Below are 17424 nucleotides of genomic sequence, written 5' to 3'. Positions count from 1 at the left end.
GCAAGCAACGTCTGAGCAACGTCTACTGGGACTTCGTTCGTGGCAAAAGAGTATTCGGCGATCAGAAAGTCGCTCTCCGCGCTCAGTCTCCGAGCGCAGTCAGCGCGTACCTGGCCCGCTCTCTGCCCGACCCAGCTACGTCAGGTAGGAGTGTGGATAATACTTGCGACCTACTGGGCTCTACAGGGGACATGGTTAGTCTTCTACGCCAGGAATGGTTTTATTCGCGGAGTTGTAAACCCGATGTTTTCCATGCTAAGTATAAACAGTGTACAATGTTTTTCTTTCTAGAGATCTGTGTAGACATTCAAATGTCTCTCTATTTTCTTTTTATATACGGTGGAATTTTGCGACACCTAACAACACGGGTTGTACCAAAGCAAAGGTTGGCCCCTAAAAGTAATTTTCATCGACTATTTTGGTAAATAGATGCTTACGAGTGACCGATAGTACAGACACTGAAATTAAACAAACACACCCATTAACGCATATAAAATGTCGTGATGTCGCACCTCTTACACACAAAATTGTTCATGGTAAACCGGTAATTGTAGAGTAACAGCAGGTAGAAAGAAGCGTACACACAAAAAAATTCGCTGCTAATATCGACCAATGCAGCCAAATAAGAAACTGCAAAATTGGTATATGGTAAATGTATTTGCTATTGCTTTGCTTACTATTTTTTAGTTAAGTTATTGTAATGGTGAATCAAGCAAAACCCGCTCTTAACGAGGTAAAAATATAGTGACGATCGCACTATACCTTGGCACCTTCAACAAACAAAAGTTTTGATATCGATTTTTAGTGAAAACGTAATGTTCGATCTACTAAATACCTACACTTCAAGCTACTAAGGCAAGGCATATTGAATTTCAGAGTGCCGAACGTTCCGTCAGAACTTTTGTTAGTTGAAGGTGCGATCCTCACTATATTTTTACCTCGTTAAGCGGTGGTTTTGTTTGTTTTTGTTTTATACATAAGTTATCTTATTCGTATACTTTCCCAAAATTAGTAGAATTTAACTTTTTATGCTTCATTAATTAATTCGTTACAAGGCACAGGCTGTGTTGAAAAACAACTTTAATGGTAAGTTTTTACAACAATTTTTTGGGTATCCACTTTTAAACATGGAAGAACGATATAGGTGAGTGCTATCATTTGTTTCATATTATTTTTCCACCAATATTCCGATTATTTCTATGGCAGAAAGATGACATAGTCGTCCGATTTTGATTAAATTTAATTAGAAATTCAAAACTAATGAAAAAATGTTATTTCCAAGCTTAGAAGGTTATATGTCAAAAAGCCCCAAAGCTATAATTTGTTTTATTATATTTTCCCACCAAATTTCCGATCGTTTCTATGGCAGTTATATGATATAGTGGTCAGATTTTGATCAAATTTAATTTGAAATTCAAAAGAAATTTAAAAATGTTATTTCCAAGCGTAGGAGGTTATACATATGTTAAAATCACCAAAAAAATTTTTTTTTAATTTTTTCCCCATTAGTTCCTAAGGGAAATCAATATACCCTCTGCAAGGGTACACAAATTTGAGAAGAAGCCTTATTATACCCGTTACTCGTAGAGTAAAAGGGTATATTAAATTCGTCGGAAAGTACATGTCCGTCTGTCCGTATGAACGCTGAGATCTGGGAAACTATAAAAGCTAGAACAGTCAAACTTGGCATGCAGAATCCTGGGCTTCCTGCGCAGCGCAAGGTTATTTCAGCGGAGTGACAAAATCTGTAACGCCTTTAGTTTTTATGATAGAAACGTTTTTAAATATAACCTCCTACGTTTGGAAATAACATTTTTTTATAAATTCTGAATTTGACATATAACTTTCTAAGCTTGGAAATAAAATTTTTAATTAGTTATGAATTTTGAATTAAATTGAATCAAAATAATATAGCTGTCATAGGAACGATTGGAAAATTGGTAAGAAAATAATATGAAAAATATATATCTTTGGTTTGTTTAAACATATAATATCCTAAGCTTGAAAATAGCGTTTTTTAATTAATTCTTAATTTCGAATTTAACTTTATCGTAGGAAAGATTCGATGGGTGGGAAAATTTTATGAAAAAATTATAGCTTCGGTGTTTTTTGACATTTTATTCTATAATGTTGGGAATATAATTCTTTATATTTTTAAGAATTTCGATATAAAAGTAATAAAAATTGGACGACTCTAACATATAGCTGTCAAAGAAACGGTCAGAGAAATAATAAAATATATTTTTTGTAATATCACTGAACAACAATCCTTAAAAATTTCACATGATGTTACTAACGTTGATTATTTCTTATAACTGCAAGGGTATACAAACTCGGCTTGCCGAAGTTAACTTCCTTTCTTGTTCTTATAAAAATTAAAAAAAAAAATATCACAATGGACAGCAGTCCACGTAGTGACGAAGCGCACCAGGGAGGTGTGCGAAGTCGACTACTATATATACAAGAAGAAATTAAAATCTGCAGTCATCGAATATGTTTTATAGCAAAAACTAAAAGAATTGCATACCAAGACTTAAAAAAATCAATTGGGTCCGGTGGGGATAATTACCACCGCTATCCACCTAGTTTTTCATTTAAAATACGCGTCAAATGACACCTCATCTGTTTAAAAAAGGACAAATAAAAATCATAAAAAATATTGAAAATTTATTTTTTGCAGTTGCTATTAGTTTTGTTGAGAGAAACTTATTGAATCAAAAAGTTTTCAAGAGAAGAAAAAAAATTTAAAAAGTAGATATTCACACAAATTTGAAATTTTAGATCAGTACTGAATGGGTTAAGAAAATATGTGCATCATTCAAACGGCATTTAAATTACTGCCAGAAATTAGACGTTTTACCACCCCTGTATATATATATATTACAAAAAATTGAAAGATTTGACATATTGCCAATTTGTTTGATAATAGGAATAAAGAGAACACTAGATTCCTCGGAAAGTATGTAACAAGTAGAACGAGGAATTTCCAACCCCATAAAGTATTTATATTCACTGTCACTAGACGAGTCAATTTAGGAATGTCCGACCGTCTGTAGATATGAACGCAGAGATCTCGGAAACTGGAAAAGCTTGAGGATAGGAACTTGCTCCTTCGAGCATTCGACCGGCGACGTGCCGCTGCGGGCTTCCATTTGATTACAAGGTAGGCTTTATGGGCCGAACTGAGTACTAGGCTTTATGAGTTTCACTAGCCGGAAAATCTTATTCTTTGTAGTGTGACCGACAATTTCAAAGTTCATTCGCAATGCATGCAGATTATTGTCAAGCCGTGAAAAATTGGAAAGAAATAAAAGAAAGAAATGTTCAAAGAAATTTTGTTGTTAATTAGTTTAAGGCTTGCTTCTCGTATCGCTGGAGGAATGCGGCCAGCATACTGGTTAGTGCAACACATCGGAGTACTATCGATAGTATCGATTGTTGGAACCGTTTTTCAAAACATTTTTTTGCACTATCGATGTTTTGATAAAGTTTTCCATCTCTATAACGAAGCCTTAAAAATTCGCACCGAGAAACTTGTGTATTCCAGCCACTTCAGATGAGAGCGAGCGAATATTTAGTAAAAGTAGAATTGTAATCAGTGACAAAAGATCGTCTCTCAAGGCGTCCACTGCAGACAATATACTTTTTATGAGCAGGAACAATTGGCTTATAAACAGTTGAAAAATTGAACCCCTCTTACAAAAAAATTTATGAATTGATCTCCTATGACATTTAAAAAGAAAAATGTGATTTGTTCCTCGAAACTTTTATAATTTTATTATTTTAATTTTCATATAACTTAATAGTACATTTTATGCTTAAAATATTTATATTAAGTTAAAACAATGCAAAATAAATTGTAAATATTTTTTAAATTATTAGTTTGATTTTTTACTTCAAAGATAAAACATTACAAGCTGAAATGTAATTTTTTTATTGAACATTTGGTTATTTTTTTTATTTTGATTTTTCTAATACCAAAGTATTAAATATTCTTAATATTATTTTAACGAAAGAAAGAAAACAAAATGTGACTTTTGAATGAACAAGAAAGGAAGTTTGTATACCCTTGCAGTTATAAGAAATAATCCACTTTAGTAACACCATGTGAAATTTTTAAGGATTGTTTCTGGCTTCAGTAATATAAAAAAAAATTATACTTCATTCTTTTTTTTAGACCATTTTTTTTAACATCTATATGGTAGAGTAATCCGATATTTATTAATTGGATTTCTAAATTCTTAAAAATATAAAAAATTATATTCCCCATATTATAAGATAATGTCAAAAAGCCCCAAAGCTATAATTTGTTTCATGTTAATTTGCCACCAATTTTCCGATCGTTTCTATGACAGCTATTTGATATAGTCGTCCGATTTTGATCAAATTTAATTCTAAAACTGATTAGAAAATGTTACATCCAAGCGCAGGATATTATACGTTAAAAACCACCAAAGATATAATTTTTGTTATATTATTTTACCACTAATTTTCCTAACGTTCCTATGGAAGCTATATGATATAGTCGTCCGATCTTGAAAAAAATCAATTCGAAATTCAGAACTAATTAAAAAATGGCTAGGAAATATTTTTTGGAATCAAAAGCATCCAAGATAAATTGGAGAGCACTGACAGTAAGTTGATTAGACGGTAGGAGGGGAGATCGACTTCAGCTTTACAAGGCTTAGGTAACGTTTCCATGGTGACGAAAAGTTACCCATTTGTAGGCACTTATTAGAAATAAGCAGGACGAGCGTCTTGCTATAAGGTGGGAGAAGTTTTAATGCCATTGCATTGATACCATCATCGCCTGGCGCCTCGTTGTTGGCCATTGCAGATATAAGAGCAGTGGTCTCCTCTACGTTCCGACTGTACGATTTTTACTTTATCGGCGCATATAAGCTCTCTAATGCAACATATAAAAATATGATTTTCGCGAATATTTTAAAAAGAATACTTTAGAAACATTGTTAATCCGTAGTAAGTCCAAACAGCGGAAGCTTCCATGACCGATGAGTACATGCGTAAGGTAGAGCGCTATTTCTTCATCACAAAATGAATGGTCCCAGCTTCTTAGCCACCTTTATAGGTCATGTAGCTCCAGCTTTCTTTTCTTTGACTTCGCTTCTTCTTGGAAGATTCCTACACAGTACTCTGGCGATCTCGATTGCCTCCTTATGAGTGCATTACAAGTTATCCGTAAAGGAAAACTTAGTTTCCAGGATATCTCGATTGTTGCAAAGATATCCCTGCTTCCTGCAATAAAAATAAGACTTTTGGGAAGGTTTTATTCCGATAGCTTTAAAACTGATAGACTGAACTCGCAAGGAGTTTACCAGGTCTATTTGGTTGTTAATGTCCACTGGATTGCGTTAGACCGACACTGCAAGTGGGCGCTGCACTCCCTTTTCGATCTGTTTTGGGAAAGTAAGTAACAAGTAGAAGGAAGCGACTCGATTTAGCCACGTCTGCCTGTCCATTTGGACTATGTGATCGACACTAGGGGTGCAGAAACATCGATGTTTGAAGACATCGATGTTTTTCAAAAAATTTAAATTATACTTTAAAAATCTCAAGAAAATTTGTATTAAAAATCAAAAACAAATCCCTCATTCATTTAGAAAATAAAAAACAAACTTAAAAATTAAATGAGATTAGATTATAATTATTATTAATGAACATAAGTTGGTCTACGATGTTACTCTTTAAACGGGTACGGCGATCGGAAATTATTTGACCCGCCTTGCTAAAAGCACGTTCGGAACCGCAGGACGTGGCAGGAATACACAAAAATTGATGGTCCTCGCTTCCTTTTCGGAGACGGACCTTCCATGTTTTCCTTGGTTGTACCCAACATAAAAAATAGAATATAAATAAATAATGTACATATAAGTATTTTCCGCTACACGTGGGACATACACAATCAAATAAACGATTTGCAAATGGCCATGTACTGGGCTGTTTTTAAATTACTTACTGGTTAAGAATTTATCCATCTTAGAGCTAGCAGCGTCGCGCCTACACCACAAATACCATTCCCTATAAGATTAAAGCAAATAATTAAACATTATAATTATAATAATTCGAAAAATGTAACAAATTACAAACCTTTCGTGTGACTTCTTCCTTAAACAGCGATGGCCCAGAAACATCAATGGTCTAAAAAAACATCGATTTTTTGAAAATTTGGAAAAACATCGATGCATTGATGTTTCCATCGATGTTTCTGCACCTCTAATCGACACCTCTTAAAGAGGTAAAAAGTAATGGGGATCACGCAAAATCAACATACGATATCGACTTTTGTGACGAATATACATATACATTCGACACGTTGCACTAAATAATTTAAACAAATGAGGTGTCATTCGGCGCGTATTCTCTGTAGGACTCGACTCGAGGAGATCCAATTTTTAAAGGTTTTTTTTTACTTTCACCGCCTTTTCTCCCAAACAAAACGCTTAAATCTGTATGCCACCCACATAACATTACTGAAATAGCCGGTAGGTGGCGCCCCAAAATATAGATTTTCTGCTTATATGTCTTCATTATCCTTTTGCTCCATTAAGCTGGGTAATGGGTATCTGATAGTCGAGGCACTCGACTATAGCGTTCTTTAGACAGTTGACAGTGACTAGTGAATCTACAGCAGTGACAGATGTTCAAAGTATATAAAAGCCTTTTCTTATTTACTTTCAAGCAACGACGTCAAGGATTTTTTTGAACGATAGTATTGGCCGGAGTCATTGATGTTCGCTAAATTTTCCACCACCCATACTATCGATGTTTTACCATCGATTGTTTTACCAGCCCTACTCGTAACGATCGCTAAGCTAGGAATTTTTGTCAAAATATATTAAGCATTAAAATTGATTTAAATCAAAAACACGTATTTTTCGTTATTCTCCCCAATTAAAATGTATAGCTACCAAAGTTTTCGGATTCGTAATTATATTGGAAAAACTATTCTAATTTTTTATGGCGCCACGGGTGGACTTATAAATTAATAATTGTAGGCACCAATAGTGACAGCTGAAAGCTAAAGCTTGTGAACAAAACAATTTTTTTATTTCTTGTGCTAAAAAATGGCACCTTTCTTGGCATAGAATTGTCGATATAGGAAAGCTATTTTTGCATGCATTGATGCATGAATTCTTTCGCTTTCGCTTGTCCGCCGTTAGCGATTAGCTGACCGTAAAGTGACCTTCATTCTGTCGAGTAAACTGTTTTTCCGTCCTCTGCAATTACTATTAATTTTGATACTTCGTGGCTTGATATTAAATTTAATATTTTAGTAGCTTTCACTTTGTTTAATAATTATATACAAGATTATTTTTTATTTCTTTTCGTCGCCGTTTTTGAAATAATAAAAATATTATATTTCCTTTATTTACATTGTTGGTGTGAAAATAATTTATTGTATATATAATTTATTTACATATATTTTTTTCGTGGCTTATACATATTTATTATTTTAAAACTGAGTCCCGATAAGCCAAAAAGTATTGAACTTCTTGCTGACCTTAAAACAAAGCTTAAAAAACCAGTAAATAACATTCGATTAAATGAGCGGCTAGAAGCCGGTCAGATTCCAATTAAAGAAGAAGAACTTAATTGTGGGCTAGAAAATTTAAATGCTGCAATAAATAAGGCAAATCAATTACAAAAGTAGATAGAAGAATCAGATGTTGGCGATGTGTTTGGAGAAGAGTTGGAAGAGCTTTCACTAGTGACCAATGCAAAAATATATCTTAACCAAAATTCTTGGATCAGCTTCTGTAGCCCCGACTCGAGCTCAACTTCCAAATTTGGCATTACCGAAATTTAGCGAAAAATATTCAGAGTTCTAGAATTTCATTAGCCGTTTGCGAAACTCTTGTTTATCAAGACGACAACATTACCGTTATTAAAAAATTATCACTTAATATCCTGTCATTCTGGTGAAGCTTTAGGAACTCAAGGCTTACCAAGTCACCGAGAGCCATTGTGAAAAAGATATGGTCAGCCTGAAAAAAGTGTATGATAATGAATGTCTTCTTACGAAAATATCGCAACAGTCAGCGTCGTCTCTAAGAAATCTTATCGATACGTTGTAATCAATACACAATTATTTGTTATCGACAGGAGAGGACACCAAGATTTCGAATGCCATGTTGATCTATGTATCTTGTCTTGAACAGAATCGACCAAGTTACCGATTTTAAAAAAATTTTAAATCGCTGATATCAGCATTTATCCGATGAAGAATAGACGAAACCAAAGCAAAATAAAGTTACGCCGAGCAAGCCACATAATCGTAGCTCATTAATTTGTTCTTCGTCCAATAGTAAGTCCGAGAAAAATTTTAGCTGTTGCTATGGGGAAGACCATATCCTAGCAAACTGTGGTCCGTTTGGTCGTTTTTCAGATATGCATAGGTTCGATTTTGTAAAATCTGCTTGTTCATGCATCTGTTGTAAGCAAAAGGGTCAAACAGTCTCTAAATGCAAATTTAATAAATTCGTGTTTGTGTACGTCCGCATCACTTTTTACTGCATAGATATACAGTTTCCGAAAAGCGTTGCCACCACCCCAAGAGATTTGTACACCTTTGAATGAAGATCAGCCTTCCACGTCACATGTTATGCATGCTACATCATCGGACATGCTCGAGTCTGAAGCCATGCCCCATAGTTGGATAGGAGTTTGCAAAGAAGGCAGTTTCGTAAGCGTAAGTGTCCAGAAGCGTGCCGGGCTCATTAAGAACCGGCAGATTGGCTGTAAAGAGGGACGCCAGCTCAAACAATTCTAATGTTTGACCTTTCTCCTCTCACCTCGACCATAAAACTTCGATCAAGCAGGTATGATTTGAGCAAGAGAAATTGGCCAGTCGGGAGAAGGGACTTCAACTTATAAAGTAAGCCACCATGGCACACGCGGTCGAAAGCTTCCTTGGCGTGGAGAAAATTAGCAGAGCAATATAGCTAACATTCAAAAGCATTAAGGATATGTTTAACAACTCGATGTGCTTGCTCAGGAGTCTCATGTTGATGTTTGAAACCAAACTGGTGGTCTGGAATGGCGTCCTGTATTCTTGTTACTGCCATCATTCTGCTAAGGAATATTCTTTCGAATATTTTAAAAAAGGTGGGCAGCAAACTTATTGGTCGGTAAAACTCGAGAAGGTTTTCCGGTTTCACACTTCTATTGAGAGGGAAAGTGGTGGATACGAAGCATTGAGTTGAACAACAGAACAAGGAACAAGATTCCCTTTAAGAAGCTTCTTAAATAAAAATTAAAAAAAAACCTGTTCAGAAACTGAATATAATAAAGCTTTCTTAAAAACTGTCACGAAGAAAGGGAAAATGTGAAATGAAATATGACACAATAAAGCATTCACCGTATGTTATGGTATGGGGATGCATATCCAAATATAAAACGGAATCAATTTTAATGGTTCAGGGTTCAGGTTCAAAGAAATAATTTTACATGAAGTTGTGCCTAGCATTGAGTCCATAAGTAAAGAAGAACATGAACCCATTTTTCAGGATGATTCTGCACCTTGCCATCGAGCGCGATCTGTGAGTTACTCAGTGTCCGATTGTTATCAAAACAACTTATTCAGTTAAATTTATCATTTTTTTATCTAAAGATAACAAGTTTGAAGGAATAAATGCGCATTAAGTCCTTAGATTGGCCAGGAAACAGCACCGACGTTAATCCAATCGAGAATGTTTGGGCCTATATGGGTGCCAAAATAAGAAAGCGAAAGCCCAAAACTATGGAGGATCTAAAACAATTTATAGAAAGAGTATAGATACACGATATAAAGAAGAAATATTTGTGTTCCATTTACGATTCTATGACCAATAGGGTAAAATTAAGGCCAAAGGCGGCATTACTAAGTATTAAGCTAAATTAAAAAAAATATGTCTATTGTTAAATAGCCTAGATTTAAATTTTTGTTATAGTTAGTAAGGTGTTCAATTGTAAATAAATAGTTTTTGTTGATTTTTTTCATTATTATAACTTTTATAAATTTTTTTCTTAAGAGTGTCATAATAGTGAAAAGTCGTTAAAACCAGGGTGAAACCAAAAAACAAAATTTTTTTAATATTAAAAACAAATTTAAACTAAAAATTGGTGTGCACCATCAGTTAACTTATTAAAATAAAACTTGGGCGAATGATCATCATATAAAGAAACCACAGGCCCTGAAAGTTAAAAATTCGTAGACCTTCAAAATGCGGCTTTTTTGTGGCGCTGACTGTATCATACTTTAAAAAAAATATTTAATTTGATAAAATATTTATCACCCAAAAAATCGGTTTATCGAGTATTTTTGAGATTTTTTGGGTTTTATTTTTATATTTTTAAGTCCCCAAAACAACTGCGTTTTGTTTGATTTTTTGCTTGTTTAAATTGAATAAAAATAATAAACATAACATAACATAACACTAATACACTAATACTTAAATTTACAGTAGGCCGCAGCTTACTTCGTGCAGTCACTGTGCAAAAGTTTAATTCTTTGCTGCTGCTAAACTATCAACGATATCTAGAAAATTAAAGTGCATCCTTTGGTAAATCTATTCGACAATTTTAAAAAAGAAACTAAACTAAGAAACTAACTAACTTAAAAAAACTAATAAAAAAGAAGCTTTTTTATACCTCATCTAATTTTTATTTCACCAAAAAGCATTTTTGCGCTCATCTTTGCTTCTCGATCTCGGCTTTCAGCTCATTGTGACCAATTGAAATATCAAGAATATCTTTAAAAAACATCGATATACAATATATATACAATACCTTTTATGTGTTAACTTTACTCATCTTTTTTTTTTGTTCTATGCACTTGTGCACACACACAATACGTATGAACGGCTTCACGCTAAATATCGACTAAATCTTACCGGGCCTACATGTTTGAAGTAGGCCAACTCGAAATTCACTCACGTGACTTACGTCGCCATATTAAAGGATACCTCTTTTTCGGTGTTAAAAAATTTCCTAGAATAAAGAAATGGACGAATTTACATTTTTATACCAGTAACTAGTACAGTAAAGGGGTCTACTTAATTTATCGGAAAGTATGTAACAGGAAGAAGGAAGCGTTTCCCAATGTATGTGTAAGTGTATATATTGTTGATCAGGATCAATAACCAAGTCGATCTGGACATGTCCGTCTGTCCGTCTGCTCGAATTAACGCAGAGATCTCGGAAACTGTAAAAGCTAGAATATACAGACTGGGCATGCAGATTCCTGGGCTTCCTGTGCAGCGTTAGTTAGTTTCAGCAGGGTGCCACACCCACTCGAACGCCCAAAATTCGCGGAAGACTGTAAGCTAGAAACAAAATTGAAAACTGAAATGTATTGGTTGTATCAATACCTATCGACTGACCTTAAAAAAATTAGTGTCATAAATACTTTTCAATCGACTTAGAAAAAGTTTGCAACGCCCACAAAAAGACTCTTAAAAGACTCTGTCCGTCGGTAGGTGGCGCTTTACAATTCCGATTTGCTGCTTTTACATTTCCATTTTTCTTTTGCTTTCTTAAATAGAGTAGCGTGTATCTAGTAACACGAATATGGCGCTTTTCCTTGTATGGTAGTGATGCTGATCAAATGTATATTCTTTATGGGTTATGCAACGTTTTCTTTAATGCGTTTAAAACTTTTGACTAAAATCAATGCTAAGTTAATCAGCAAGAATAAACAAAATTTAAATTATTTTATGTAGGGTTTTCGAAAACAATGAGAGGAACTGTGCAACTACGATTTTCCGTGAGTATTCTAGTGCGCTTGCTGAACAATGACGATTTTTCCCATATCTCCAGATACGTAAGCTTTCATAACTTTTGAATGAACAGTCCGATTAAAATTTGTTGGTATGCATATCTGTATTAATAAGGTAATAAAAAGCCCAACTTTTGAATGAACAGTCCGATTACAATTTGTTGGTATGCATATCTGTATTAATAAGGTAATAAAAAGGCCACTAACAGCTTAAAGAAATATTTTAAAATGTTGGAGTCAAATTGATCTATCGTTTGTAAACGTAAGTTGTACATAAGAATAATTAACTTGTGCCAATCCTTGGCGAAAATTTTCAAGACCAAAGCTTTAAACTTCTAAACTTACACTAAATCTATTTTTCCATGAATTAATGCTATATGCGGGTTGGTTTATTGGCAGTTATGAAAACATTGTGTTATAACTTAACACTTTGTTTAAGTATTTTTGTACGTTTTTATAACATAAATTAACCTAATATTCACATAAGTTTTTTTGGTCATGGCTTCATTGTATTTTACTTTGCAGAGCCTTAAACGTCGCACACTACATTTTAAGCAGCACACATACAATATACAAGAAAACATTTATCAGCAGTTTCGCAGACCGTAAGTACCACATCTGAACTTACATATCTATTGCACGCTCTTAAATTAAATTAGATTCGCCAGCCCTTTGCTAATAAAGTAGATTTCCCCAACACCATATTAGGAACAGGTTCTCTTTTCTTCTTTTTAGAAATGATCGTCCACTGTTGGCAGTTGTCAATGGCTCTTCTTCTGATTTTCATCTGCAATGCTCTTCGACTTGTATATGGACTCGATAACGGGCTGGCGCTTGTACCTCCGATGGGCTGGATGCCCTTCGAGAGGTTCCGCTGCATGACGGATTGTGCCCGATTCCCCAAGGATTGCATCAGGTTGATTTTGTATGCTGTCTTGAATAAATATTTGAAACTGTTATCCCGATGATAGTGAATCGCTTATCAGGCGCACGGCTGACCTTTTATCATCTGAGGGCTATGCTGCTGCTGGATATAAATATTTAATTATCGATGACTGTTGGATGGAAGCGTCTCGCGAAGAAGCGACTCACGAGCTTCAGCCCAGCTTCGATCGTTTCCCCAGTGGAATGAGGGCCCTTGGCGACTATGTGCGTAGGAGACTCCAATCCTTTAAAGGTGCTGACTTATTTTTTGGAACAGATTCATAGCCTAGGACTGAAGTTTGGAATTTACCATGATGTGGGTCAGAAAACATGCATGTTCCGCGGTCCCGGGGCTGCTGGGCACTTTAAGCTAGACGCTCAAACTTTCGCTAAATGGGGCGTTGACTACGTCAAGATGGACGGCTGCTACGCTAGTGAAAATGATATCGACTGGGGGTACCCAGCTTTTGGAGCGGCCATGAACCAAACGGGCCGACCTATGGTGTACTCCTGCAGTTGGCCTTTTTATAAGTCAAAGGTTTGTTTTGCAGGTTTTAGTCGTGCAGGTTATCAATCCACACATTCCCTCAGCCAAACTACTCATTGATAGCGAAACATTGTAATCTGTGGAGGTTTGCTGTTGACATACAGGACTCGTTTACATCGGTGACGAACATAATGACACGGTACTCCAGCAAACAGGATATTCTGACTGCACATTCTGGCCCTGGTCGCTGGAATGATCCTGATATGGTTATATCTTTAATATGCGATAGTGTTTATGTTATAAATCGGCTTCTTCTAGCTTGTCCTGGGCAACTTTCGATTAAGTTACGATGCCAGCCGTTTGCAGTTAGCTATATGGGCAGTGATTGCTGCCCCTTTGATTATGACCAACGATTTGGAGACAGTACGTCCGGAAATAAAGAAACTTCTCCAGAACCCTGATGTAATAGCGATAGATCAGGATCCATTGGGCCAGCCTGGAAAGATCGTTTTTGCGGTGCAAAACCTCCAGGTAAACATTATTATACGACTTGTCCTTTAAGTAAACGTTGAGACTTAGGTTTGGGTTCGGCATGTATCTCCGGTGAACGCCTTTGGCCAAAATTCTTTTGCAGTAGCCTTCGTCAATCAAGGAGGCTTTGATGCATGTCCCTTGTGTCCTCAGACATTAGAGGTACCCTTGTACAGAATAGGCTTGAAGAGCCGCATGGGCTATTCTGTAGTAGTAAGTATGATTTATTTTTGAAAACCATTGGTAGCTTTTATAAGTTTTTTTAGGACTTGTTCAACGTTACCAACAATTTGGGATTGTTTAAGCCAAAGGATACGTTTACCACGCGAATTAACACGGAAGGTGTTAATTTCTACAAATTTACTGTAGTTCCATACTACTAATTTTTTTAAAAGCATTAAAATTAACTATGTATCCGTCGGTATCGATAGAAGGGGGCCTACTTTACTTCTTATTTCAAAGAACGTGAAACACAGCCTGCTTTCTTGTTTTTTTTCTGTTTTTGGCATTTTTTAGTTTTACGGTATCAATGACTAGTGTTTTAAAAATAAAGGAACACCTTAAAATCGAATGGTAAGTATGGCAGATCGAGATAGATTCCTGCCTAGTGAAGTGGGGAGCGAGAATATACAAAAAAGAAAAATATATATTGTAGAATGGAACAACACCCTATATTTAACATAGTGTGTTACTTTCATATATCCGTAACCATTTTATAGTTTTAAGTAATATTTCAAATTTGAAAAATTGAATAAAAGTTCTGTGGACGACGGTGCAAGTAGTGTCAAAGTGCACAATGAAAGTGTGCCAAGGCGACAAATATACATATCAGCAGAGTTAACAAGAAACTTACTTCCAGCTACCGTGGGAGCAAAAAAAAAAATGTAATTCTTTAACATTTTTTGTTGGGTACTATAGGATGTACATTGTGCATAGTCGATATTTCTATGTTCCGCAAGTTAATATTATTATTATACCAATATAATAAAAAAAAATAGCAAAATCAATCAAGATTGCACACTACATGCAGCCAATTGGCTTTTAACTAAGACGCCTCCGACACGCTATCGACTAAGTGGTGAGTTTGTAAAAATAGACGTTTTGCTGCAGGGATATCTTCGTCCCTCGCGCACTCGCTTAAGCTGAGTAATGGGTATTTCATAGTTCAGGCCATAATATTATCTTGTACATTTTCTAAAAGTTATAAAGCTCTGAACATACTGTGAGAAGAGGTAAAAATTTGAGCATTTTGGTAGTTAGTAATGACAAAGCTGTAAAAGTAATGTACAAAGAAATTTATACGATATTTTTTCTGAGACGTTTACAGCTTGTTTATGTGAGTGTATAGTGTATCAAAACTGCGGTTTTGTGCATGTTTTGAGAAAATGTGATGAAACTGCAGTTTTTTTAATATTTAAAGAAAAGTTAAAAACATTAACAAATGCTTTAAAATTATAGGGGAATGTATGCTAAGGTGATTATGAATGTAATATAACTATATTTTTCTAAAGTGTAAAAGCAGAAAGCTGCTTACATCTACATCTATCTAATCCTACGGCTTTTTAACAAACATTGATTTAACTGACGGAATGTCTAAAACAATATAGAATAAATAAATGAACAATGAATATGGATAAAACTGCAGCAGTTAAAGTTATCTGGCAATATTATATGTCTTTTAACACAGAAACAGCGATTGCAATTAAAATTCTTGAATACAAAAAGTTAATCACCAGACCCTACAATCATTTATAGTATTGCTTGCTTGCACTCCACATTTTTAGCTAAAATTGCCTCGCGAACAAATTACGGGACTTCTTATAAATAATACTGTAAGTTCATTGTCGAAACATCGCATTTATTAAGTACCCTCCAAAATGGATATTTCCGTATAACACTGACAGACCAAAAATGTAATAAACCAAATTTTCTATAGAGATTTCGATCTCTTTGTCTTAATAATTTAATTATTTAATTTAATAAATTGCCTAATTATTTTTTTTAATTGGAAATTATTTTATTTTAAAACTATCCGATTAAAAGTTTTTAAAAATGTTTTAAATGTGGCCGCTTTGTTGCTTTTATGGTTTTCGAGAGCTCAGCGTTCATATGAACGCTCAGATAGACTGACATGGTTAGATCAAATTGGCTTGTGATTCTCGTCAAGAATGTATATACATATACTAATAACGGGTATAAAAAGGGTATAAAAAGGTATGAAATTTGTGTTGGCTTATTTAGAATTTCAGCTTAAAAACGGTAGCCCCACCTAATGTATTTCGTCGTTGTTTTTAATCTTAGTACTCCTTTGATTATGTGTATAATTGATTTTCAAAGTAGTTCAGAGAATGTTAGCAGGTTTCATTAAGTTTGTCAACTTATGAGTGTTCATCAAAAGTTGTTAATAAGACTAATTTCCTCTAACTTCCAAGCTAAGAAGGTTATATTTTAAAAAACACCAAAAGCTACAATTTGTTATATATTATTTTCCCACCAATTTTCCGATCGTTGATATAGTTCTGAATTTCGAATTAAATTTTATCAAAATCGGACGACTATATCATATAGCTGCCATATGAACGATCGGAAAATTAGTGGTAAAATTATATGAAAAAATTATATCTTCGGTGTTTTTTAACATATAACCTTCTAAGCATGGAAATATACATACAATATATGAGTACACATAATAACTCAAGCTCCTCTCTAAATGTCAATTCAATATTCATATCCTCTTATTGTTATTGCAACTCGAACGCCTTTTTAATGTATCCATTATCCGAAAGCCTAAAAAATTATCGCACAGCTCAATGGGTGCCGACGAGATGGAGGTTAGGGACGCAGCCGATGTGAGTTCCTGCTCTGCGGGGCCAATTTAGATTTTAAGGACGCATTCTGTTGTGTGCTCCTAGTCCAAGGTTAAATTCCGAGCTTCCTCCGCGACGAGGGACCACCGCTATATGGGGCTCTTACAACGAGATGGGTAAGAGAGCTGCACGGGCTGAGCGGGCTCCAACAATAAATGCCAATGTACCCATTGTTGCTGCCCTACACTTGTTTTGCAACTCCTGGTAATTTGCTAACTTTTCCCAATTTGCAAATCGGATGTCTAGATGTTTCATCTGTATAAATTGTGCCTTTACTCCAACAGCTTTGCAATTCAACTACATTACCAACACTCATTCTTCAAATATTTTCCATACAGTACACTGGTATTGGCTAGTATTGGCTAGTACGTAATCTAGTATTTTTAGTATCTATAATTTTGAAGTAATTGTAGAATGATCGTTGCTTGCCTTGGGTAAATTATTAGCGATGTCAATGCGCACCCTGTAGGCATGTAAGTTATATGACACATTATTTAGGGGCTCTTACCCAATTTATAAACAACTTTGAGCCGAGAGCCAATTTCCAAATAACTCTGCCAGACCCGAGATAAATCCGTGGTCAGCTATTTCTTTCAACCAGGCCTCCGAATCATTCCCACCCAGATCAATTTCACGCAGCCCAAATCAAACGGATGCTGTAAACATCCAGTCCGCTAACGTAAACAAAAGATCCCCAAAGCGAGCCCCGAGTACGTTAACGTAAACAAAAAGATCCCCAAAGCGGTCCCTAAAACTCCGCTAATGTAAACACCAAATTCCGGCCAAGATTGGACTTCAAATTTAATTGGCAAATTTCATCATCCTATTTTCCGACTCTC

The 17424-nt window shown here is 35.0% G+C and overlaps 1 protein-coding gene and 1 long non-coding RNA gene across 8 annotated transcripts; one reads left to right on the top strand and one right to left on the bottom strand.

Moving 5' to 3' along the window:
* The first annotated feature begins 56 nt into the window (after positions 1 to 56).
* Positions 57 to 14142, top strand: LOC108024956 (alpha-N-acetylgalactosaminidase). Of its 7 annotated transcripts, XM_044092730.2 has the most exons (10): positions 57 to 194; positions 292 to 385; positions 12302 to 12381; positions 12512 to 12692; positions 12748 to 12925; positions 12978 to 13238; positions 13292 to 13453; positions 13506 to 13718; positions 13767 to 13931; positions 13985 to 14142. In XM_044092730.2, the coding sequence occupies exons 2-10, from the start codon at positions 312 to 314 to the stop codon at positions 14099 to 14101; spliced, it is 1431 nt and encodes a 476-aa protein (XP_043948665.1). In that variant the 5' UTR covers positions 57 to 194; positions 292 to 311; the 3' UTR covers positions 14102 to 14142. The 7 variants fall into 7 exon arrangements, 5 of the variants coding, with proteins under 5 accessions (XP_043948665.1, XP_043948663.1, XP_016950680.2 ...); XR_001768192.3 differs by having other exon boundaries at positions 161 to 385; positions 13825 to 13931; XR_001768193.3 differs by having other exon boundaries at positions 161 to 385; positions 13825 to 13931; positions 13976 to 14142.
* On the bottom strand, positions 5657 to 6145 carry LOC122818533 (uncharacterized). Its single transcript, XR_006368022.2, has 3 exons — positions 6109 to 6145; positions 5978 to 6039; positions 5657 to 5839 (listed from the first exon to the last, which is right to left on the bottom strand). It is a non-coding gene; the product is annotated as an uncharacterized LOC122818533 (long non-coding RNA).
* Positions 14143 to 17424: the final 3282 nt, after the last annotated feature.

Source organism: Drosophila biarmipes, chromosome 3R (genome assembly GCF_025231255.1).
Source record: "Drosophila biarmipes strain raj3 chromosome 3R, RU_DBia_V1.1, whole genome shotgun sequence".
NCBI classification, from domain to species: Eukaryota; Metazoa; Arthropoda; class Insecta; order Diptera; family Drosophilidae; genus Drosophila; species Drosophila biarmipes.
This window is presented reverse-complemented; position numbering and strand designations above follow the sequence as displayed.